The sequence below is a fragment of the Sarcophilus harrisii genome, chromosome 1, assembly GCF_902635505.1.
Source record: "Sarcophilus harrisii chromosome 1, mSarHar1.11, whole genome shotgun sequence".
Taxonomy (NCBI): Eukaryota; Metazoa; Chordata; class Mammalia; order Dasyuromorphia; family Dasyuridae; genus Sarcophilus; species Sarcophilus harrisii.
This window is the reverse complement of record NC_045426.1, coordinates 656,341,393-656,366,926: the sequence shown is the minus strand read 5'-3', so window position 1 is coordinate 656,366,926 and position 25,534 is coordinate 656,341,393. Positions and strand designations below refer to the sequence as shown.

Sequence of the window (25,534 nt, the reverse complement as noted above, 5' to 3'; positions counted from 1 at the left end):
TGTGATCCCATATGGTGTCCTGTAATTGAATGTGGGGGTCATGAAAAAAGAATGAATAAATGTGTGATTTGCATAGCTTTTATATATATACATGTATATATATATACACACACACACTCCCGAGGTCACATAGAGATTTCTTAGTCAAAAAGGAGACATGAGTGAAAAAAAGTCCTGCTTTAAGACCTGGCCAGAGATAACAGAATAAGGGAAAAAAATGGGCTTAAAAATATGCAAGTAGGAAAAGTGTTCTCCTTTTGGGCAAGTGCTCTTCCCACACTTCCTTGTGGCATAAATGACTCCGGATTGTTCAAGACTAGCAGTAGAATGCAATCTCTGGACAAGATATGCCCAGTTAAGTGTAGGGGAGATTCGTTGCTCAAAGTTTGGCTTTAAAGGCTTGGAGCCGACATCCAGACTGGTAAAAGCAAAAGCCCTGAAAGGAAAGGAGGAGACAGGTTCCAGTTAGAGACAGATCTGCCCCAAGCTTGAGTTTCTGATTCCGGACAGAGCTTTTCGTCAGTGATGGGGATGTCCACACTGGGGAATGGGATGACAGAGTGAGTTCTGGGCTGGCCGGCTTTTCCCTCAAAGGAGCCTCCCTCTGGAAACCGGCCCAAGTTAAGGTCAGCCTTAGACCGACCCAGACCTGCCTCCCCTAGAGAGTCAGGGCCGCTGTCCCTGGTCAGCCCGGCTGACAACTCAGGGTCAGCCAACGGTCACTTATCCAACTTGCTGAGGGTCTCCCCTGGGTCCAGTTACAAAAATTAGGCGTCCATAAAGTGAGTGCTGCTGGGTGTGATGGCGTATGTCTCTAATTCTGGTTTGTGGCTGGGAGCTAAACTTGCCTGTTCTAAACTGTTGGGCGTCCAGAGGATCCCAAAGGAGGCCTGAACTCACCCAGTTTAGAAATGGAAGTGGTGGGGGCAGGTGGGGCAGTAGGTAGAGCATCAGCCCTGAAGAGGAGCCGAGTTCAAATCTGGCTCAGACACAACCCTTCCTGGCTGTGTGACCCTGGGCAAGTCACTTAAGCCCCCAAATTGTCTTAGCAAAAAGAAAAAGAAAAAAAAAAAGAAATGGAACTGGTGGTTCTGCTACACTTCCAGCAGACCAAAGTGAAGGGGCTCTTATAAGGTTGATCCAAAGCAAACTGAAAACACAGTGATGCAACTAATACTATTTGGGAACCCAGGACACCTCTGGGATATCTCAGTTATGTGCTCTATTTGACAAAGCCCTCCGGAACCCAAACCCCTCGTTTACCTTTCCAGTGTTGTTCTGCTTTGCTCTCCACCATGAACGCTTTGACCCATCATTGTGGATGGGTCTCTGTGCCCCATACCTGGAACACGCTCCTTCCTCTGACTAATGCTGTCCCTGGTTTCCTTTGAGCACCATTCAAAATCCCGCCTTCTCCAGGAAGCCTTCCCCAGCTCCAATTTCAGGGCCTTCTCTCTGTTATTTCCTATTTACCCTATATATATGTATATATACCTTGCTTTCTATGTATCTGCTTACATGTTATCCTCTATGATTATAGACTCCATGGGGACAGGAACTAGCACATAGCAGGAGTTTAATAAATGCTTATTGTGAAGATGAAACCCAGAGACAGAAAATAGCTTTCCCATTCTCACAGCCAATGAATGTCAGAAGCAGGTTTCCTAGGTTTCCTGGGACCCCTGTGTTCCTTCCCCCATTTTGTTACCTTCCCTATCAGGTACTGCCCCATGAGGCCTCCCAAGGCGCCTTCCTTATATAGACAATCCTGTGCTGGTGAGAATGTAGAGATGGCTTCCAATGGCATTTCTTACACTATTCTACTTACCCTTCAAGGCTAATTCAAAGCCTTCTTTGACTGCTCCAATTCTCACTTTCGCCTTTTTTCTGATCGCCTAGAGTGCTCAGTGGCTGTGCCCTATAAAATTCATGACAAAACATCTTTTGTTATTGAGTTCCACCTGTCCCTTAACTAGAGGCAATCTGGCACAGTACAAGGACAAGGACTGAGAATTGGGAATCCCGGTTCTATTCTCATTCCAACAAATGCAATTTGGGCCTCCTCAGCTTCCTCATCCGTAAAATAAGCTGGACTAAACAGCTTTTAGGCAGGGCTTCGTAACTTTATGTCAAACCCTTCTGGCCACGTGGGGAAGCCAGTGTTTGAAGGAAAAAACAAATCTCAGAGGCCAGTTGGGAAAAAAACCAAACCCATGTAATCTCTCCCTCTCTCCCACCCAAATTCGTGGAGCCGGCTTAGCCCCTTCAAGGTCCTATCCAGCCCCGGCATCCTTGAGGCCGAGGGTTCTCTAGCAGTGACATTTGGCGTGCCTGCCCCTTCGTGTCACCCCCTTTTATGTGCTGCCCTTTCTGCATCCCCCTCAGGACAGGCTGGTTTGCAGTAAAACTGTGGAGCCATCTGGGAAATTAAGCTTCCACCTAGTGGCACGGGAGTGACTAGCAGCCTGTCTGAAGTTGACCCCAATTCGGACACATGCAGTAAAGGAAAGCTGGGGTAGGGAACCTTTACTCCAAAATTGTTTTTATTTGGCTGAAAATAGTCCTGAAGAAACTCTGACATCAGGCTTAGGTACAAAGGAGAAATTCCAAAAGGAAGAAGCACAGGGCAAAGCACGAATCCCTTCAGGGCCCACCTGGAGACCCAGAGGCCGCCAGCACGCGAGCGTGTCCGTCTGTCCATCTCTGGCCTCTCGGGGGCCGCAGTCCAGGGCCGAGGCCCCCCTACCGCCGGTAGCGGTAGCGCTTGAAGTGGAACCACAGCTGGAAGATGCCGTTGGCAAACTGGCAGCGGAAGCCGTGTCGGTGGGAGTACTCCCACTCCCGATTGACAATCTTGAAGGCGATGTCCTCGTAGGGCGGCCCGGCGTGGAAGCGCAGGATGGCGAAGTCCTTGTTGTCCTGGCAGGCCTCCAGGAAGTACTCGGGCGTGGAGCGCTTGTCGATCAGGTCCGGGTAGAAGATGTTGAACTTGTAGCCTTGCACAATCTTCGGGGGGGGGTTGTCAAAGTCGTAGTGGGTCTGGTTGTACTTGTTCCACTCGAAGCCCGTGTGGACCCGGTTGAAGAAGCGAGGCTTGCGGGGCCGGTATTTGTCGGCCCACAGATAGGCCTTGCCGGTGAGGGGCATTTCCACGCTGAACTGGGCCTCGTCTGCCCCCATGCCCTCCTTGGCCCGGCGGAAGAAGATGTCTTCGGCGCTCTCACTGGCATCTCCTGTGGCAGACAGAGGGGGCGAGGGATTATGGGGGTTGCTCATGTGCTCGACAACTGGCTTTGTCTCCGGCCCCCACCTCTTACCTAACTGCCAGGGCCCCGCCTCAGAAGCCCAGAGGAAGGCCTCATAAGCAACTTCCTAACAGCTAAGCTTAGAGGAGGGAGGCAGGAGGAGAGGGGAGGAGAATGGGGGGAGAGGAGAGGGAAGCCAAGCACCCCACTGGGCTTGCAGTGGGATCAGGGAACAAAAGTCCGGGACACACAGCTACAAGCTCACACTGGCCCAACCGGCAGCCTCAGGCCCATAACCCCACCCCCCATGGCCGCTGCTGACGCACCTGTCACCTGCAGCTGCTGCCGAGAAAGCAGCAGGCGCTGAAGGTCCTCCTCTACCTCCACCACGTGCGCGTCGAAGGGCAGCTCGTGCGTGGTGAGCAGCCTGGGGCTGTATTTGCCAGCATCATAGTCCTCAAGGCTCTGCTGGATCAGGTCCTCCTCCATCAGCACGGCTTCCCCCTCGCCCTCGCCGTCCCCCTCACCCTCGGCCCGGGCCTCGCCTTCGGCCTCTGGCTCCTCGGAAGCCCTGGACGTGGAAGGCCCCGGCTGGGCCTGAGCTCCTTCTTCGGGCTCTGACCTAGAAGCAGAAGGGGTGAGATGATGGTGGGGGGACTCCCAGGCTCCTGCTCTCCCTTGCGCAAGCATCTCTGTGCCTGCACCAGAATCCCCCTTATCCAGGCCCCAGGCTCTGGCCCCCTCCTCGCTGGCCCACCCTTCCCATCACTTGGGGATGTCTCTGGGGAGGCTCGTTCTGTTCTTGGATGCCCCCTGCCTCGGGAGCACACCCCACATGGTCACTTCCTATGGGAAAGACCAGGGGACCTGGATGTAAAGCTCAGACCCTCTTCTCCCAGATAAGGAGTAGGGTGACCGCCCACATGTGGGGAACAAGGACTTTCTCCCTTTTGGGACTTCAAAGTCGAGAAGAGCCTTAGACGGCGACGATCGAGACCACAACGGCACAGGTCAGACACGGGGCAGAGCAGAGTCAAAGGGCAAATCATGGGCACACAAGCGACTCAGCACTGATGCTCTAATGGCCTCGTAAGCCCTTCCCTCGGCCCCATCAGAGATGGCTGGATAAGCCGGGGAGAGGAGGAGGAAGGCCTTCAGCACCCGCCTCCTCGCCGGCGCCTGGGGAACACACACCTCTCACTGGGAGATGATGGCTCTTTCTTGAGGATAGGGAATAGGGGCTCGCTCTCGACGCCCTGCTCCTGCTTCAGCTTGTACAGTTTCTGCCGGAGCACATCTTGGTGGCGCTCACGGAGCCTGGAACACAGGAGGACAGAGTTATTCCTCAGCATGAGCCACAACGGACTGTTCTGAGGAGCTTTCCACGCTCAGCTGCAACTGAAAACATGTCAGGACCTCTGCACAGGTGAAAGGGCAACCAAACCCCTTCTTCCGGGCACCTAGTAGGCAGACAAATGCTAATTCAGCATCTAATGTGCAAAAGCGGCCGGTGAGGATGTGGGGGCAGGGGGAGATAAAGTTTGGACGAGCACAGTTCCTAGGGGGATTGAAACACAAATGCAGAATTGTGTAGATCACATATTCCACTTCAGTGCATCAGAGAAGTACAAAGGAAACTGCTCTCAAAGGCCTGAAGAAATGGCCAGACAACCTTGGGAAGCACCTTCCCTGTGTCCCGGGAAGATGGCCAATATCTTCATTGCCCACATCAGGTGACAAGAGGGGGCCAGGCAGGGGCAGATGGCCATCCCTCTGCAGGCATTTAAAGGCCACTGTGGGGAAGAGGCATCGGGCTCATTCATTTTGGCTTGGGAGGCCAGAATTAGAAGCAATGGGTGGAAACTGCAGAGATTTCAGCACAAAGTAAGGAAAATATTCCTAGCAATTGGAACCCAAACAAGGGAGGACAGATTGCTTCAGGAGGCTCCCTGGAGATCTTCAAGCAAGGTCCGGCCACTTGTTCTCAATCAGGGGCTAGATGGCCACAGAGGAGATGCTGGGAGTTGCGCTTGGCAAGACCTAGGAGAAGAGGACCCTCCACATGGGGGGAGCAAAGCACTGGGTGGGTGGGTTAGGGGCAGCAAAGGCTCTGTGTAGATCCCCATTTGGCTGGAACATCAAGTATATGGGGTGGGGGGGGGGGGGGGAGGGGATGACAGTATGAGACAACGTGGCACCAAATGGTGGGGCCGGGACCTGGTGGGGCTCCTTCTCCCTCTGGAGGGCAGTTCTAGGGGCAGGTGATTTCTCCTTTGTGGGCCTGAATTTCCTCAGAATGAGTCCCTTTGAGCTCTGAATCACTAAGTCAGATGGAGATATTATATTCCGTCCCTGTAGATCCAGAATGCTCTCCAAAGGATTTCAAAGCACTTGTGGGCAAGGCTGCCATTAATCAGCTTGGAGGAAGCCAAGTGGTGTTGGCTCTCCTTGGCCAATGCAGGGGAAGCAAGGTGGGAAGTGATTTCTTGGCATTCTGCCCAGAGTCACAGCCGACTTTACCTGGCTGCTCCGAGTTCCAGCCCTCCCTCCCTCTAGCCTCTCTCACCTGGCTCTGGCCATGTGGGCCTTAAGTTGCTGCAGCAGGCTTTCCCAGTAGCCAATGTCCAGGTTGGGCCCCCCTGCCCGGATCTTGCCCTCGATGCCCTGGAAGATCACCTGGAGCTGATTGTAGGTCTTGCCTTTGAACACTGATTGTACATCAGAACTGACAGAGGCATTTACCCCTTCTCGACGCTCTCCTGTGGAGAGAGGAGAGAACCCATCACTGAGCTGGAGCTCTGCTGCCCCTCTACATCATCACAGTGCTGTGTCCAGTGGCCCAATATTTCCCTTCTCCCCCACCAGGGTCCCACAGACAGGGAAAGTTCCCCTTCTTCTCTCTGACCATGCTCTCCTAACGAAGACACTTTCTCTGCGCCCTCTCCTCCTCTTAAGGCTGTACCTTTTCAGTCTCCTCTGCTATCTTTTCCCTCTGTACTGTGATTCTTGGGGATCTCATGAGCTCCCATGTTAACCACCATTTCTATATATCCAGCTCTAGTGTTTCTTCTGAGTTTTAGTCCAACATAACTAGTGGCCTAGGACATTTTAACTCAATATCACAGACATCTAAAATTCAAATATCTGACACAACTCACTATTCTTTTGTTTCCTAGCATTCCTATTTCTGCCCAACATACAACTATCTTCCCAGGAACTTAAGAATCACTCTTGTTTCCTTCCTCTTCCTCCAGCTCTAGGTCCAATCAGTTCCCAAATTTTATTGGATCTAGCTCCCTTATCTATAAGCAACACCTGATTCAGGCCCTCATCACTCACAAGCTAGATTGTTGCCTATCCCCCAATTAGTTTGTCTTCCCTAATCTATCCTCTTCAGAGATAATTATTCCAATTTTTTTTCCTATTTTAAAAAAATAATAGCTTTTTATTTTTCAAAATACATGCAATTCTCCTAAACATACTTCCACATTTGTCATGCTTTGTGAGAGCAAACAAACAATAACAAAAAAGATAAAAATACTATGTTGTGATTCACAGTCCCCGTAGCCCTCCCTCTGGATCTGGATGGCTCTTTCCATCCAAAGTCTATCGGAATTGCCCTGAATCATCTCATTGTTGTAAAGAGCCAAGTCCATTACAACTGATCATCACATAATCTTGTTATTGCTGTGTACAATGTTCTCTTGGTTCTGTTCACTTCATTCAGCATCTTGTAAATCTTCCCAAGCTTTTCTGAAATCAGCCTGTTTCTCATTTCTCATGGAACAATACATTCATATACCTTAATTTATTCAGTCATCTCCCAAGTAATGGCCATTCACTGAATTTCCAATTCCTTGCCACTACAAACATTTTCTGTACATGGGGAATCCTTTTCCCTTTTTTATGATCTCTCTGGGATATTGACCCAGTAGAGGTACTGCTGGATCAGAGGGTATGCCCTTTGGGCATAGTTCCAAATTGTTTTCCAGAATAATTGGATCATTTCACAGTTCCACCAACAATGCATCAGTGTCCCAGTTTCCCCACATCCCCTCCAACATTCATCATTATCTTTTCCTGTCATCTTAGCCAATCTGACAGGTGTTTAGTGGTATCTCAGAGTTGCTTGAGATAATTTATATTTCTAGGTGATTTAGAACATTTTTTCCATATGACTAGAAATGGATTTAATTTCTTCATCTGAAAAGTGTCTGGTCACATACTTTAACCGTTTGTCAATTGGAGAAGGGCTTGTATTCTTATAAATTTGAGTCAATTCTCTATATATTTAAGAAATGGGGCCTTTATCAGAAACAGTCCTTGTAAAAACTTTTTCTGTTTTCCTTCTAACCTTATTGGCATTCATTTTGTTTGTACAAAGTCTTTTTAATTTAATATAAGCAAAATTATCCATTTGCATTTCATAATATTTTCTGCTTCTTCTTTGATCACAAATTCCTCCCTTCTCCACAGATCTGAGAGGTAGACTATTCCTTGTTCTTCTAATTTGATTATAGTAATACCCTTTATGTCTAAATCATGAACCCATTTTGACCTTATCCTGGTATAGGGTACTAGGTGTTAGTCAATGCCTATTTCCTGCCATACTATTTTCCAGTTTTTCCAGAAATTTTTGTCAAATGGTGAGTTTTTTTTCCTTTGAATTTATGAAACACTAGATTACTATAGTCACTTACTATTGAATCTTGTGAACCTAACTCATTCCACTGATCTGGCTAATACCAAATGGTTTTGATGACCTTTGCTTTATAATATAATTTTAGGTCAGATACCACTAGGCCACCTTTCTTTGCATTTTTTTTTTCATTAATTTCCTCGAAATTCTTGACTTTGGTTCTTTCAGATGAAATGTTATTTTTTTTTCTAATTCTATAAAGAAATTTCCTGGCAGTTTGATTGGTATGATAGTGAATAAGTAGATTGATTTAGGCAGAATTATCATTTTTATTATATTAGCTAGGCCTATCCATGAGCACTTGATATACTTTCAATTATTTAGATCTAACTTTATTTGTGTGCAAAATGTTTTGTAATTGTGCTCATATAATTCTTGGCTTTGTCTTGCCAGGTAGCTATCTAAATATTTTACATTATCTAAAGTTGTTTTAAATGGGGTTTCAATCTTTCTATTTCTTGCTGAACTTTGTTGGTAACATATAGAAATGCCAATGATTTATGTGGACTTATTTTATATACTGCAACTTTACTAAAGTTGTTGTTTCTATTAGTTTTTAAAGTTGATTCTCTTAAGTATGCCATCATATCATCTGAAAAGAGGGATAATTTTGTTTTCTCATTACTTTAATTCCTTTAATTTCTTTTTTTCTTCTCTTATTGCTAAAAGCTAACATTTTTAGCAGAATACTCAATAATAGCTTGGTGATAGCGGGCAACCTTGTTTCAACTCTGCCCTTCTTAGGAATGCTTCTAGTTTGTCCTTATTACATATACTGCTTGCTGGTGGCTTTAGATAGATTCTACTTATCATTTTAAGGAAAACTTCATTTATTCCTATGCTTTCTAGTATTTTTTTAATAGAAATGGCTATTGTATTTTATCAAATGCTTTTTCTGAATATACGGACATATTCATGATTTGCTAGTCTGGTTACTGGTATGGTCAATTATGCTAACAGTTTTTCTAATACTGAATCAGTCCTGCATTCCTGATATAAATCCTACTTGGTTATAGTATATTATCCTGGTGATGAGTTGCTGTAATCTTCATGCTAATGTTTTATTTAAGATTTCTGTATCAATATTCATTAGGGAAATTGGTCTATAATTTTCTTTGTTTTGGTTCCTGGTTTAGGTATCAACAACATATTTGTGTCATAAAAGGAATTTGGTAGGACAGATAAATATTCCTAAAGAGTAGGTCTATGACATTTTTCAGATTAAAGCCCCATTCATTTCTTATTGCTTCCAAGAAAATATATAACCTCTTCTATACAACCCATTTTCAATCAACATTTCCAAGTTTATTACAAAACACTACTATCTTTCATGTAGCTTGTGCAGTTTCTCACATGTGACATGCCATCTTCTACCACTGTGTCCTTGCACAGGCTGTCCCCTCGTGTCTGTACTGACTCCTTGTCCACCCCATCCTCATATAGAGCTCAGTACCAGGCCTCCTCCTTCAGGAAGGTCTCTTCTGCTCCACTATGTGCCTCCTCCTGCCAAAACTGCCTTGCATTCACTATTCCTCCATTGCATCTTGCTACATAAAGAGATCACCCTCATTTTCTTGTCATCATCCACAAATGTTCTATTTTCATGTTTGTGAACTCTCAAATTCTTATCTAATCACCACTGTTTTCATGACTCCACCACCCCTTTGTCTTATCCCCCGAAGTCCTGTTCTCCCAATTCACTGTGATCTTCAATCACTTGACTTCTTCATTCTTTCTCAGGCCATCATAGCTGCACAGACCTATGTTCTCCTCCCTTCTTTGCCCTCACCATGACTTCCAATCCCTTGACCTTTTTAGTTCTTTCCTAGGCCATTCTCTGTTCTGGCTACACCCTTTTCTCTTTCCCATCTCAGCCTCATTATTCAAACAAAAAAATCATCTCTCCAAATCTACTAACAAGCTCTTAACTGCCAGGTCCACTGGCCTTTTCATCTTTATCCTCTTGACTTTTCTGCCAAAGCACAGATCTGAGCACATCACCCTCTTCGTCAATAAGCTCCAGCAGCTCCCTATCACCTTCAGGATCAAATATAAAAACGTCTCTTTGGCATTCAAAATCCAGCCCCTTCATATGTTACCACTATTCTTATACCTTCCTTTCCATTTATGTGGGGTGTGACACTGGACTTCTTGCATAAGACTCATATCTCAACTTCCAGCATTTTCACTGGCTGTCCCCCAAGCCCAGAATGCTGCTGCTCCTCCTCCTTTCTGCCTCCTACCTTCAAGTCCCAGCTAAAATCCTACTTCTACAGATTTTTTTTTTCCTGATTCCCCTTAATTCTAGTGTCTTACCTCTGTTAATTATCTCCAATTTTGCCTGTATATAGCTTGTTTATACATAGCTATTTCCTTTGTGAGTTCCTTCTGTAAGCAAGGACTTTCTTTTGCTTTTAGGAGAATGCTTGGCTCTACGTAGCAAGGCTTAGTAAGTATTTATTGACTGGCTGACTTGACTTTGTATGTTATGAATTTATTTATGTAAAATTTGCTTCCCCTGATAGAATGTAAACACTTGAAGGCAGGGACCATTTCATTTTTGTCTCTGAATCCCTAGAGGATAGTACAGAACCTGGCACACAGTAGAAGCTCCATAAATGCCTTTTGACTGATTACCTCTTCTGGGAAGTCTTTCTTGACCCTTTCCCTGTGCAACGTACTCATTCTCACTCTCTAATGAGTCCCTACAAGACTTAGTATCCTCTGTATCATTCATTTGGACACATTTTTATGTGAACTTAAGAGTCAATACTATACATCTATTGAGGCTATATCTACAGCAGACACTTCTGGGGAACAAGGGTTTAGAGCTAGAAGGCACCTTAGAGATCAACTACTCCAACCCCCTCTTTTTACAGATGAGAAAACTGAGGCCCAAGAGGGATAAGCAACTTACCCAAAGCCCCATAGGTAATAAGTGGCAGAGGCAGAATGAGAACCCAGGTCCCCAGTCTCCAAACTCACTGCTCACTGACCTTGAAGGTAAGAGACTCAAGTTCTAATACAAACTCTTCTGTTAATTAGTTATATCTTGATCAAGACACTTGACCTCATCTGTAAAAAGAGTGGGAAGGGATCTTTAAGAACCCTTCCAGTTCCCACAAATCTATCATTCAAGGTTGTAAGTTCCTCAAGAGTAGGGAATGTCTTTGGCTCTTTATGTATCCCCCTGAACTTAGCACAGTGACTGGCATACAGTAGGCACTTAATGTTTACTGAATGCATTGATCAACTGTATCTATGAGGTGAATTCAGTCAAAGATCTATCCCAGCAGCTCCCCCCAGTGGCCATAAGGGAAATAGCACCAATATGGAACCAATATCATTTCAAAGCTATTTTTAGTTTAAAAATGTCAAGGGCTAGGAAAAAACCTTAAGGATAATACAGTGTGACCCCTTTATTTCCGTATTGGGAGGTGGGGGTGGGAGGAACCACAGCTCGCACAGGGGAAGGGACTTTTCCAAGATCACAGCACAAACCTGGCAGTGCTGGGATGGAAACTCAGGCTGCCTGTCTTCCTGTCCCAAGCTCTTTCTAGTGCACCCTTGTTTTAAAAAAAGGAGCCCTGGGCACCCCCACTTCCTCCCATCACCCTGCCAACTCGAACTGATCTGGGCCTCTAGGGATGTGAGCCTGCCAGTTACCTGGGCCCTTTCCAGATGCCTCGAGCTTGCGGAGTTTGGAAATCTCATCCTCTGTTATGATGGTCATATCTCTCCAGAAGTCTACATTCTTGCCCTGTTCCAATTCCATGTATACCTAAAATTGGAAGAGCAAAACACTTGTGATCCACTGCTGAACATCACCTTGGACCACCATCTCTCAGACTCATCTTGAAAGAGTGAAAGGAAGGCAACGAGTCAGGAAAAACCTTGGAAGAAGTGGATATTCAGCTGGGAAATTTGCGAAAGGTGATTAGAGGAATAGCTTTCTAGGTTCACAGTACCAACAGCTCAAGGAATGTCAGACATGACCTGCTCAGTTTACAGATGAGGAACTTGAGGTGATTTGCCAAAGTCTTTCAGAGAGAAAGCAGAATTGAGACTTGAATCCCAAGATCTGAACAGTGAGAGCAAAGATGCAGAGATCATCCATTCACCATTTATTAAAGGCTCAATATATATGTACATAGTGTAATGCTAAGCTATGAGCAGGAGCTACAAAATTAATGTTTCTGTTCTTATTTTGATGGAGCTTACAATCCAGCAAATAGGGTATGACCCAAATATGTCCTAAGTGGGAACTATAATGCAAAACAGAATAGAAAAGATGGAAGAAAAGACAACTTCTGAATTAAGAGGTCTCCTAGGAAGGCAGCATTTGAAGGATAAAAGTGAGACAGAAAGCAGAGGAAGGAGAGGGAGAGTGAGGCATGCTAAATTAGGGAAAAATGTGAGTAAAAGGGTGGAGAAAGGGGAGAGCTGCTCATGAGCTGGGACACAGACTGGCCGGGGGAGATCACAAGGAGGGTGAAGAACAGTTGGGTGAACTAGGGACTTTTCCTGAGCGGCATGCTTTGTGTTTTCTGTTAAGAAATGACCAACAAGATGATTTCAGAAAGGCCTGGAGAGACTTACAGGAACTGATGCTGAGTGAAATGAGCAGGACCAGGAGATCATTATATATATTCAACAACAATACTATATGATGATCAATTCTGATGGACGTGGCCACCTCCAGCAACGAGATGAACCAAATCAGTTCCAATGGAGCAGTAATGAATTGAACCAGCTACACCCAGTGAACTCTGGGAGATGACTATGAACCACTACATAGAATTCCCAATCCCTCTATTTTTGTCTTCCTGCATTTTGATTTCCTTCACAGGTTAATTGTACACTATTTCAAAGTTCGATTCTTTTTGTACAGCAAAACAACTGTATGGACATGTATACATATATTGTATTTAATTTATACTTTAACATACTTAACATGTATTGGTCAGCCTGCCATCAGGGAGAGGGAATGGGGGGAAGGAGGGGAAAAATTGGAACAAGAGGTTTGGCAATTGTCAATGCTGAAAAATTACCCATGCATATAACTTGTAAATAAAAAACTATTAAAAAAAAAAAAAAAAAAAAAAAGACTGGTCCCTGTGCGGCAGTGAGGGGAGATACCTGAATGTCCTCCAGAAGGTCTTCCATGTCTGACACTGTGAGACCATTGAGGAAGGTGTAGGGCTCGTGCATCTCCACAGCCAGGTCGTCATCCTCTGCACTGATGTACTTGGCCAGGAGGTCGATGGGCTTGGCCCGTCCATCCCTTATACGGATTTTAGAACTGCAAACAGCAATTAAGGGAATTAGTGATTTCCAGTGATTATATCTGAGAAGACTCTGGTATTCAGTCATCATTTGAGCTCCCAGAGCACGCATGTGGCCAAGGTGAGAGGGCCTGTGAGATGGATAGATGGAAAGGAAAGGGCCCATCGAAGGAAGCCAAGGGCCAAACCTTTCTAGCTGGGTGGTTGGAGATAAGTCACTCAACCTTGCTGTGCTACAGCTCCTATATCTACAAACTGTCGTAATGACTGCACCAGCTATCTTACAGGGGTCTGTGAGCCAAGTACTTGTTAGCCATAAGACACAGTATAGAGCCATTTGTACGCCCTGCTAAGGATGTGTGCTTGCAGACACAATCTTCATAAACTGGCGGGAAGCTGGGTCAAAGGGTATGCCAGTTGATCAGGGCTCAGGGCCAAAAGTGAGGGGAGAGTAAACATTAGGCTCTGTGCCTTTCCTTCGCTGCCCCCACAACTTAGAAACTAATGAGAGCTTGATTATTTAATAAATGGCATTTAATCTTGAGCAGGTACTTCCCCCCCAGTGCAAAGATAGTATAGAGAAGGGTAGGGAAGAGCCCACAATTTCAGCTGCCTTTGGGTTCTTGAGCCTTCTCTCTGTATTTTTGGACCTTGAGATCCAATAGCAAAGTCCTTAAAGCTATCTGCTTGAGGTTCCCTTAAATCCTTGCTAGGCTTGTACTCTGACTTATCCTGGTGCTCCTCATCTTGATGAGGACAAACTCTCCATCTTTCCTTTAACTACTCAATAATGTTATATCTTTGATGTGGCAACCCAGGAAAGATGAAGGGCAGCCCGGTCAGGGCTGTGTCTGTAAGGCTCAGACCACTTTGGACATTTCTCCCTTCTACCTGCCAGCCCCAGACACACCGAAGCTTAGCCTGTTGAAGGTGGAAGTTGTCTTCCTGCTCCTCCCAGGTCTTGAAGTGCTCTGCCTCCTTCTCCCTCTGCAGCATCTCCAGCTCTTGTTCCCGCATGGCTTTCTCCCTCTCTCGCTCCAATCGCAGCTGTTTTACCTGGGAAATGGAAGAGGAACGGTCATGGAAAGGTGGTAGTGGTGGAAGGGATGGGGAAACTGAGGGGAGAAAACCAGTTATTCTTAGGAAAGAAATCCAAAAAGGGGGAGGGCTAAGTGACAAGAGACTGTGCTTTGCCCTGGCAGTGGAGCTTAGCTAACTCCTACCTTCTGCAATTCTAGTCGATTGTCTTCCTGGATTCTCTTGTTTCTCTCCTTCAGCTCCTTCTCTTCCAGGTGGCTGATCCCCTTCTTCTCTAGTGCCTGGAAAAGACAAACACATGACCAGCTAAGTTCCAGTTCCGTGCCTGCAAAGAGCCCACACAACTGCTGTCTGCCAATTCACCAGGAAGAGTATAGTGATAAGGAGGGAAGGATCTTGATATCCCCTTAGCTTTATATTGTGCTAGTCATGGGATCACAGCACTTAGAGCTGGGAGTGACTGTTGCAAATCAAAGAAAGCAATCCTTCCATTTTATAGAAGAAAACATGTAAGGATTTTTTTTTTTTTTTAAAGAATTGTTTGTCTGAAGAAAACTCCCAAGGTTTCACGATAATATGTGCCCAAGCAGGTTTTAGGAATCCTGATTCTAAATCCAAAGTTCCTTCCATTACATAAGGAGCACTTTTCTTGGATCATGAGCCTAAAATAAGGTTTTTAATGCATAAAACACAAAGGAAACCAATCATATGAAAATAAAGATATAATGATGTAACACTGCTCTCTTCCAAGCTCATAGACATCTTAATCTATCCATGGACTCCTTGGGGTCTGGGAACATAAGATTAACTTGTATATTACATTGTACTGATTTTCAAAAATAAGGCTCTTTTATGAAGTCTTCTTAAATCAACTAAAGGAGAACTAAGCATTCCCTGACTCCTAGATAAGAACTGCCATGGTTCTTCTTCCTACCCAATTCTACCTCCACCTCCACCCCCTTCTTTCTCTGAGCACAGTAACCAATCAATCACATAGTCCCTGTGACTCCTAAAACCAAAGCTTCCATTCTTGGCCACCCTCTTCCTATTTGTGTTGTTTTCTTCTACTAAGATTTAAGTTCCTTGAGGGCAGGAGTGTCTCTCTTTTAATATTTATATCCTCAGTACTTAGCATTCACTGAAATATCTTAAGGCCTGTTGTGCAGACTAATAGAATTATTTTGCTTGTGAAAACTAAGACTAATTGGGTATTGTCAGGAAATTTCAGTTTGATTCAAAGATAAACAATTAGAATTATTTAAAAACAGATGAGGCTGCCTTGGGAGATGGTGAGTAAATCATTACTGGAAGTTGTTACATAGAGGCTGGATATCTACTTGTTGGTGAGTATTACAGAGATACTGTGTAGGGAGAGTTAAGACTATATGATATGCTAATTTATATTTTAATGTATTTAACATCTACTGGTCATCCTGCCATCTGGGGGAGGGGGTGAGGGGGTAAGAGGTGAAAAATTGGAACAAGAGGTTTGGCAATTGTTAATGCTGTAAAGTTACCCATGCATATAACCTGTAAATAAAAGGCTATTAAATAAAAAAAAAAAAAAATAGAAGGAAAAAAAAAAAAAAAGACTATATGATATGGGGATCTCCTCTGACCAGGGATTCTACAAACTGTCATGGGGTTGATGCGTGGAAGGATGTAAAAGATATTGTTAAGGAAGATTATAAAGAATTGAGTGACTATAAAGAATTGAGTGGCCAGGGCACATGGAAGACTCAACATACCAGAAGTAAACCAGCAAGTAGCAGGAAGAATCATGGACTGAAGTCTACCCTCTGTCAATGACTGGCAATGTGGCCTTGGGAAAGATATTTCTCATAATATGTAAATTCCTGCAAAGTGAGGATTAATTCTTTTATTTGTGTCCCCTGGGACCATTATAGTACCTGGCCCAGAGCTGGTATCCAATAAATGCTTATTGACTGGTTCCCTATTCTGAACCACAATTACTCTATTTATTAAAACAGGCTTCCAGGTGGGATGGTGTCTGGGTCTCTGCTCACTGTTAAAGCTCTGATTTGCTCTCCTACAAAGTTTCACGATTACACAAAAAGGGAAGGCTGCAGCCAGACCCTCACCTTGTTCCATATGAACGTTCCCAGAAGATTATTGTCTCCAAAGGGATTATCGGTATTAGTATAACCCATATATTCTTCACCCCAGCCCATCTTTTCTCTCTTCTTCCGTTCTTTGGCCTCTTTCTTGGCCAGTCTCCGGGCCCTTTTCTCCTCAGGTGTTTCAAAGGCCTTCATCAACTCTTCTTGCTGCTTTTTCTCTTCCTTTAGCCTCCGCCGTTCCTGGAGGCTCAATTTCTTGTCCAGGGCTTCCTGTGGGCTCTGAGAGCGGGGTGGTGAAGGTGATGCTGAAGAGACTGAAGAGGTAGATGATCTGGAATGACGATGTCTCCTCCTATGCCTGCTCCTGTGACCCCTCCGTGACTCACTCCCAGAATCTGACTGGGAAGGTTCCCGAGATCGGGGCCGTGACTTTCTTGGACTTCTATGAACCCTTTCAGAGGTCTGATATTTCTTTGCTTTTCTCCTATGTCGCTCTTCCTCAGAATCTGATCTGTGGAATAAATCAAAACATCTTTCACTATGAAAGATACCAAATGTTTTTACTGACTCTACAAGCTCAGCTTCTAGATTCTGTGACATTGTAGATAGCAGGCAGAGGAAAGACTTCCCACAGGGAATCACAGATCAAAGAATATTAGAGAGAATATGTGTATAATTGAAGATTGTCTAGTCAAACCCCATTATTTCACTGTCTAAAGTATAGGAATGCCAGATCCCTAGACAGAGATGGAATGAATATACCCAACAAGAGTGAATGTATATATTTCTTGCCTTTTCAATGGGTGGGGAAGAGATTGGAGGGAAGGAGAGAATTTGGAACTCAAAGCTTTAAAAAAAGAATTATTATTATTTTAAAAAGAGTATATATAACTGCATTTATGAAAACATAATCAAAAAGATTTTACACTGAAAAGTGATGGTGAGAGAAAAAATTGATAATATATGCTTGCAGTATGGGCCATTGGAAACGGCTCCAAATTTGACCTAATGAAGACCTAATTCCAACTCAGACTTTTTCTAGCTGTGGGACTCACTTAATCAAAGTTTCAGGTTCCTTATCTGAAAAATGAGGATAATAACAGTGCCTCCTATGGAGCACTGCTTTGTGGATCAAATGACATTATGTACATACAGTGCTTTACAAACCTTAAAATACAGGTTAAGTATCATTATTTTTATAATAGCCAGCTATCACTGACAGCTATAAAGCAGTAAAATGAATAGCAATAAAAAACAATCAAATTTTACAGAAGAAAAAATCCAAGAAAGGAGTCAGCAATAAAATTCACAGCCTTAGTTGTCTATATGCCAGTGCACAAAATAGAGATCCTAATGCAAGGAGTTAAATTTGAACCACAAGGTATGATTGAAATTTGGTGGGAAAAGATTCATGCCTAGAATAATGTTCTCAATGCATGTGCCTTACTTGAAAAGGATTGGTAAAAATAGGGGTAAAGCAACACTGGATATTAAGTAGATAAAAGTCTCATGAAGAAATATAGGAAGAGGAGGAAAAATGGCAAAGTATATTTCTATACAGATCTACACAGGCAAAAGCTGAAGAAACATTGTTACTGCATATATTACAGACCACCTGCACAGAAAGGAAACAAATGTTTTGGTACAAGGATCACAAAGCTGGCATGAAGTCATGAAAGTAGTGATGAGGGGCTCCAACTACCTGGATGCTTGTTAGCTCTCTGCCCAAAGCAGGGTTGCTAATAATTTGACTAGTCAAAAAAAAAAAAAAAGGCAAATCACTATTGATCAGAAAAATACAAATTAAGACAACTCTGAGATACCACTATACACCTGTCAGATTGGCTAAGATGACAGGAAAAGCTAAGGCCAAATGTTGGGGGGATGTGGGAAGACTGGGACACTGATACATTGTTAATGGAATTGTGAATGAATCCAATCATTCTGGAGAGCAATGTGGAACTATGCTCAAAAAGTTATCAAACTGTGCATACCCTTTGATCCAGAAGTGTTACTACTGGGCTTATATCCCAAAGAGATCATAAAGAAGGGAAAGGGACCTGTATGCGCAAAAATGTTTGTGGCAGCCCTCTTTGTAGTGGCTAAAAACTGGAAACTGAGTGGATGCCCATCAACTGGAGAATGGCTGAATAAATTGTGGTATATGAATGCGATGGAATATTATTGTTCTGTAAGAAAAAATCAGCAGGATGATTTTAGAGATGCCTAGAGAGACTTAATTGATGCTAAGTAAAATGAGTAGAACCAGGAGATCGTGGTACATGGCAGCAGCCACATACAATGAACGTAACTTTTCAACGAGATGATCCAGGCCAGTTCCAATGATCTTGTGATTTAGAGAGCCAACCGCACCCCGAGAGAGAACTGTGGGAACTGAGTATGGCTCACAACGTAGCATTTTTACTCTTTTTGTTGTTGTTTACTTGCATTTTGTTTTCCTTCTCATTTTTTTTCCTTTTTGATTTGATTTATTTTTTTTATTAAAATTCTTTAATTTTCAAAAAATATACATATATACTTTTTCAACATTAACCTTTGCAAAACCTTGTGTTCCAATTTCCCTCCCTTCACCCCATCCCCTTCCTTAGAAAGCAAGTAATCCAATATATGTTAAGCATGGCAAAAATATATGTTAAATCCAATATATCTAAACACCTATATACAATTATCTTGCTGCACAAGAAAAATCAGATCAAAAAGGAAAGTAAACAAGAAAACAAAAATGCAAGCAAACAACAACAAAAAGAGTGAGAATGCTATGTTGTGATCCACATTCAGTTACCACAATCCTTTCTCTGACTGCAGATGGCTCTTTTCATCACAAGATCATTGAAACTGGCCTGGATCATCACGTTGTTGAAGAGTCACTTTCATCAGAATTGATTATTATACAATAATGATGTTGCCGTGTACAATGATCTCCTAGTTCTGCCCACTTCATTTAGCATCAGTTCATGTAAGTCTCTCCAGGCTTCTCTGAAATCATCCTGCTGGTCATTTCTTACAAAATAATAATATTCCATAACATTCATATTTCACAATTTATTCAGCCATTTTCCAATTGATGGGCATCCATTCAGTTTCCACTTTCTAGCCGCTACAAAAATGCCACAAACATTCGTGCACATACAGGTCCCTTTCCCTTCTTTAAGATCTCTTTGGGATATAATCCCAGTAGTAACACTGCTGGATCAAAGGGTATGCACAGTTTGATAACCCTTTGGCATAGTTCCAAATGGCTCTCCAGAATGGTTGGATCAGTTCACAACTCCACCAACAATGTATCAGTGTCACAGTCTTCCCACAATCCCTCCAACATTCGTCATTATACTTTCCTGTCATATTATCTAATCTGAGAGGTGTGTACTGATACCTCAGAGTTGTCTTAATTTGTATTTCTCTGATAAATAGTGATTGAGAGCACATTCTCCTATGATTAGAAATAGTTTCAATTTCTTCATCTGAATATTGTCTGTTCATATCCTTTGACCAATTATCAATTGGAGAATGGCTTGAATTATTATATATTAGCCAATTCTCTATAACATGTTTAACATATATTGGATTACTTGCCACCTGGGGGGAGAATTTGAACCACAAGGTTTTGAAAGGGCAAATGTTGAAAAATCATCCATTATTAAGTTTTGAAAATAAGAGGCTTTAATAAAAATAAAAAATGGAAGTGCTGGTCCTTTTGTCTCTGGCCTTGGTCAGGCCACATGTGGAGTACTGGATTAAATCTCAGGCGCCACAATTTAAGAACTCTAGTAGCTAGAGAACAGAAGAGGGCAAGGATGGTGAAAGGCCCTCAATCATTTCACAAAAGAATCAGCTGAAGTGGGGATGTTTACCTTAAAGGAGAGGACATAGCAATCTTCCCAAATCTGAAAAACCTGACATGCTGAAGGTAGCGATTAGACCTATACTACTTGGTTCCAGAGGTATAACTAGGAAAAATGGGTAGAAATCAGCAGGGAGACAAATGTTAAACTTGATGTCAGGAAAAAAAAACTTTCTAATGATGGGGCTATTCTCTAATATAGACCTTCAATGAAAGACTGGATGATTGTTTGTTTGATATGCTGAGTTCTTGTAAAGATATGAATTGAACTCAGTGGTCCTTTCCAACATTCAGAAAGGGGAAATTGCCTGTCATGAGGTAAGTCAGTGCCAAAGTCAGCAACAGACATTCAATTTCTTGAACTTTACTTCAGTGATCTCCACTGCTGTGCATATTTTAACAGGTCCATCAAGATTGTTGCACATTCCTCTAAATATTTATTAGATCAGAAGGGGATAAAGTCTGGACCTGTCAGATTGGCTAAGATGACAGGAAAAAATAATGATGATTGTTGGAGGGGATGTGGGAAAACTGGGACATTGATGCATTGTTGCTGGAGTTGTGAACGAATCCAACCATTTTGGAGAGTAGTTTGGAACTATGCTCAAAAAGTTATCAAACTGTGCATACCCTTTGATCCAGAAAGAAGGGAAAGGGACCTGTATGTGCACGAATGTTTGTGGCAGCCCTTTTTGTAGTGGCTAGAAACTGGAAACTGAATGGATGTCCATCAGTTGGAGAATGGCTGAATAAACTGTGGTATATGAATATTATGGAATATTATTGTTCTGTAAGAAATGACCAACAGGATGATTTCAGAAAGGCCTGGAGAGACTTCATATAACTGATGCTGAGGAAATGAGAGGACCGATCATTATATACTAAAACATTATATGATGACCAGTTCTGATGGACCTGACCATCCTCAGCAAACTAGATCAACCAAACATTTCCAATGGAGCAGTAATGAACTGAACTAGCTACGCCCAGAAAAAGAACTCTTGGGAGATGACTAAAACCATTACATTGAATTCCCAATCCCTATATTTATGCCCACCTGCATTTTGGATTTCCTTCACAGGCTAATTGTACAATATTTCAAAGTCTGATTCTTTTTGTACAGCAAAATAACGTTTTGGTCATGTATACTTATTGTGTATCTAATTTATATTTTAATATATTTAACATCTACGGTCATCCTGCCATCTGGGGGAGGGGGTGGGGGGTAAGAGGTGAAAAATTGGAACAAGAGGTTTGGCAATTGTTAATGCTGTAAAGTTACCCATGCATATAACCTGTAAATAAAAGGCTATTAAATTAAAAAAAAAAAATAGAAAAGTGGGGAAAAAAAAAAAAAAAAAAGACTGGGCCTGTGATTTCATTAGTTCAGAGGACTAATAAAATGATTTTTGGTGAAGTGATTCTTTCCCTCTACCAATGTGAAGTTTTGGAGAATTGCCTAGGGGCACTGAAAATTTAAGTCACTTATCTAAGGTTACATATTATTTGCTAAAGGTGAGACTTGAACTCGGGTCTTCCTAGCCTCAAGGCAGGATCTCTCTCTATCCACTATGCTATTTTGTCTATTAGATGGCAATTCCCATTTTCTTCCAAATCAGCATGAATCAAGATAAGATATTAAATCAGAAGAGTGTCTGAATCATCCTAAATTGTGAATGAGGCTCCCCATTATCCCTGCAACAAACAATCTATCTCACTGCCCTATGTGTAAAACTCAATAATTAGGTATCAGAATATCGAGCTTGAGACGATACCTTGATCTGGGGGAAACCCTGATTTGAGGAGCCATAGGTTCAGTCCTCAGAAAGCTGCTGAAGGGGAGAAAATTAAGAGCCCTGTTACCTTCTGGAAGTCCCAATTCTGAGGAAAAGATATTGCCCTCAGGGATCCCCTAATTTGAGAGAGAAGGCAAGGTCCTAAACTCCAGAAAATACATAATCTTACCTGAACTGTAGAAAAAATAATTTTTAAAGGAGAGAAGTTACAATCAGAAATGAAAGTGATGCAACAACAAAAAGATCAATAGAAAAAGCTAGCCCTTTTAACCCCAAGCAGCACAAATGATTACAGCTGAACAACCCATTTTCAGAGATTTGTAGCAAAATATTTTAATCTTCTTTCCTGAAAGATCTTCTAAATTGCCCAGTAAAGTGTTTTTGTTTAGATAAAAATTAATTTGACAGCTTTGTGGAGGATGGATTAGAGAGGAAAAAACTGGAAGATTGAGAGGTTGTTGTAGTAGTCCACCTAAAGGTGTTAACAAGCCTGAATTACAGTGCTACCCATGTGAAGTGGAGGAAGTGGACAGAACTAAGACATACTGAGAAGGTGGAACTAATATGATTCAGCAATAACTGGATATGGGGGTTGGAAGAGAAGTCAAGGATAATTCCTAGAACTATGCCCAAAGGGCTATAAAAATATACATACCATATGACCCAGCAGTGCCATTACTGGATCTATATCCCAAGGAAATCATAAAGGAGGGGCAAAGGATCCACATGTACAAAAATGTTTGTAGCAGCTCTTTTTGTGGTAGCAAAGAATTGGAAAATGAGTAGATGCCCATCAATTGGGGAATGGCTAGATAAGCTGTGGCACATGAAGATAACGGAATATTATTGTTTTATAAAAAATGATGAACAAGCTGATTTTAGAAAGACCTGGAAAGATTTACATGAACTGATGCTGAGCAAAACTAGGTACATTATACACAATACCAGTAAGAATGTGCAAGACTTGGTTCTTGGTTCAGTGATCCAACGCAATTCCAATAGACTTTGGACAGAAAATGCCATCTGTATCCAGAAAAAGAACTAAGGAGACACATGCTATGTTTTTTTTTTTTTTAAACATCTTTAATATGTCTCTCATGTTTTTCCCTTTTGCTTTGATTTTTCTCTCCCAACATGATTCATAAAACAATGTGTATTAAAAATAAATTTACTAGGGAAAAAAAAAACGGATAACTCCAAGATTGTGAACTAGGATGGAAAGGATAGTGGAGCCGAACCAACTAAACAGGAACCAATTAGTTTAAAAAGTTGTGGTTTAGGGCAACAAATGCATTCACATTAGAAAATGATGAATTTGAGGGACCTATGGACTATCAAGGTAAGTGTTCAGCTGACAGATGACAACTCAAGAATGAAATTCAGGGTAGAGATCTGGGAGTCACAGGACAGATCTGAGCTTTAATTTTACAGATGAGGAAACTGAGGCTCAAGAAGATCAAATGGCTGGTCCATAGTCACAGAGGTATAAAGTAGTAAAGGTGAGATTTGAACTCATGTCCTTTAACTCTGATTCAGTGTTCCTTCCAAGGCACCACGCTTCTTGATGTTGGGTTCAAACCCTGGAGAAGTGACATCCATTTGGTGACGATGGGGCAGGAAGAATAGTCCTGTATTGGAAAGGCTGTCATGGCAGGAGGATGATCAGACTTGTACCGACTGGTGGGGGCAGAGGCAATAGGTAGAAAGAGCAAAGAAGTAAACTGAGGTTTTCCTCTACTTTGTAACTATCAAAGCTGTACAGAAAAAGTGAAAGGCAAGTTTCCCTCCCCTGGGAGCCTTTCAGCAGAAGCTTGAGCCTGGTTTGTTGCAGAAGGGAATTCAGGTCCAGGTTTATTAGGTGGTTTCAGGTCTCTTCCAACTGAGACTGTGTGAACTCAAGAGTTGAGGAGGTCCCTGGGAGAACTATGGTAATTGCAAAGCTCAAAGCCTTCTATGTGCTCCCTATTATTATTTGTAGCAGCTTTTATACAGGTCTTATGGTTTGCAAAATGACTCACTTGGATACAATGTTATCCCATCCTCACCACAGTCCTGAGAGCAATGTGCTGATGTCCCTATTTTAGAGCTGAGGAAACCGAGGTAGAGATTTCGGTGAAGCGTCCAGGTTATGAGAGTTACTGACTGTTTGGGGCTGGATTTAAATCGGGTCTATCTTGATTCTAGGTTTTTAGAGGAGCCCCGAAACTTTAAAACTCCTTCTGGAATCCTGGCCTCTGTAAAAGATCCTGAGAGGGAGGGCACCACCCCATTGATAACACTACTGATAAAGCTTCCCGTTGAATTAAAGAGACTCATTAATTCTATTCAATTCCAGCTCAAACTCCTTCGGGAGCCATCCTGGGCTTGTAGCAAAAGGCTTCTATTATAAAAGAGCCAATTTCAAACTCACTCCTCAAAGTGGACCTAGCTTTGCCGTGCCGTGCCATGCCAAGGAAACCGCTGCCCGCTGAAATAAAATCCTCTTTCAACGTTACCCTTTCTTTAGCTCCCTCCCCTATTTCCCTAATAAGACTTTACATCTCTCTGTCGGGACCTTGCCACTAAGATTCAGCCTTTTCTACTCAAGCACAGGTTGCTAAGCCAATAATACACTTCTTTTACCAGTCTAGCTTTTCGGGTCCGTAATTCCTTTAGGAAGGACCTCTGCGCCGTCAGAAAGGAGGTTCCGCGCCGATCCTAAAGGGGATTTGGGGGAGCCAAACCTCATTCAGTTCCCTGAACCCCGAGCCTGTCACTAACCTCATCCTTTAACTCCCGGACCACCAGGAACCCTCCTATCTTTATTTGGTTCCCTGAATCTAATCCGGCTCACGCAGGACCGAGGAGGGTCTTACAAAGCAGACGCAGAGACAGCGGCGCGCGTGCACCTTCCCTGCTCACTCGGCTGAGAGCCGACCCGCCCCCCCCGCCCCCCGGGAGCCCCGAGAATCAGACACACCCGCGCACACACCCACCGCCGCCGAGGGCAGATCCCTCCGGGCCCGGCCTCCAGCGGGCCCGGCCTCCAGCGGCCCCCCTCACCCCGCTCTCCGCTCCCGGCTCCGCCGCCGCCGCCGCCTCTTCCGCCCCTCGCTGCTCTCGCGCCGCCGCCGCCCATCGCGGCTCCGGCTCCGGCTCCGACCCCGGCTCCCGCTTCGGCTCCGCCGCCGCCTCCGGCTCCTGGGGACCGGGGAGCGCGAGCACGAACGAGACAGCGAGCGACAGTCCTGGTTCCGACCCATTAGCTAACCCGGATACAAGCCGTAGCCCCGCGCGCCTCAGAGGAAAGAAGCCCTCGGGCTGGGCAGGGCCTCCTTCTCCGCCTGGCGCAGGGCGGGGCTGCCCAGAAAGAGCCGGTTTACTAAAACAGAACCAAAAAACCCCAAATACTCCAAAACTGCCTCTAAAAAAAAAGGACTTAGCTTTCGCCTTTCCTCCGTTTCCAATGGGTCTCACTTTATCCGAGTAACAGCCGGCGTGCTCCGCAGCCTTCTCTGAGTGGTTTACTTTCCTCAGGCACTCCCTCGA

The 25,534-nt window shown here is 43.6% G+C and overlaps 1 protein-coding gene across 3 annotated transcripts; it reads right to left on the bottom strand.

Annotated features, from left to right (window-relative positions):
• Nucleotides 1-77: 77 nt before the first annotated feature.
• On the bottom strand, nt 78-25,275 carry CACTIN (cactin, spliceosome C complex subunit). 3 transcript variants are annotated; one of them, XR_004231222.1, is made up of 12 exons: nt 25,049-25,275; nt 16,370-16,859; nt 14,453-14,548; nt 14,140-14,285; nt 13,084-13,246; nt 11,611-11,725; nt 5,812-6,004; nt 4,440-4,562; nt 3,572-3,867; nt 2,655-3,233; nt 1,829-1,918; nt 78-436 (listed from the first exon to the last, which is right to left on the bottom strand). XR_004231222.1 is itself a non-coding variant. In XM_031947879.1 (10 exons), exons 1-10 carry the CDS (start codon nt 25,246-25,248, stop codon nt 2,743-2,745), a joined length of 2,313 nt encoding a protein of 770 aa, XP_031803739.1. In that variant the 5' UTR covers nt 25,249-25,275; the 3' UTR covers nt 2,469-2,742. The 3 variants fall into 3 exon arrangements, 2 of the variants coding, with proteins under 2 accessions (XP_031803739.1, XP_031803740.1); XM_031947879.1 differs by lacking the exons at nt 78-436; nt 1,829-1,918 and having other exon boundaries at nt 2,469-3,233; XM_031947880.1 differs by lacking the exons at nt 78-436; nt 1,829-1,918 and having other exon boundaries at nt 2,471-3,233; nt 24,982-25,255.
• Nucleotides 25,276-25,534: the final 259 nt, after the last annotated feature.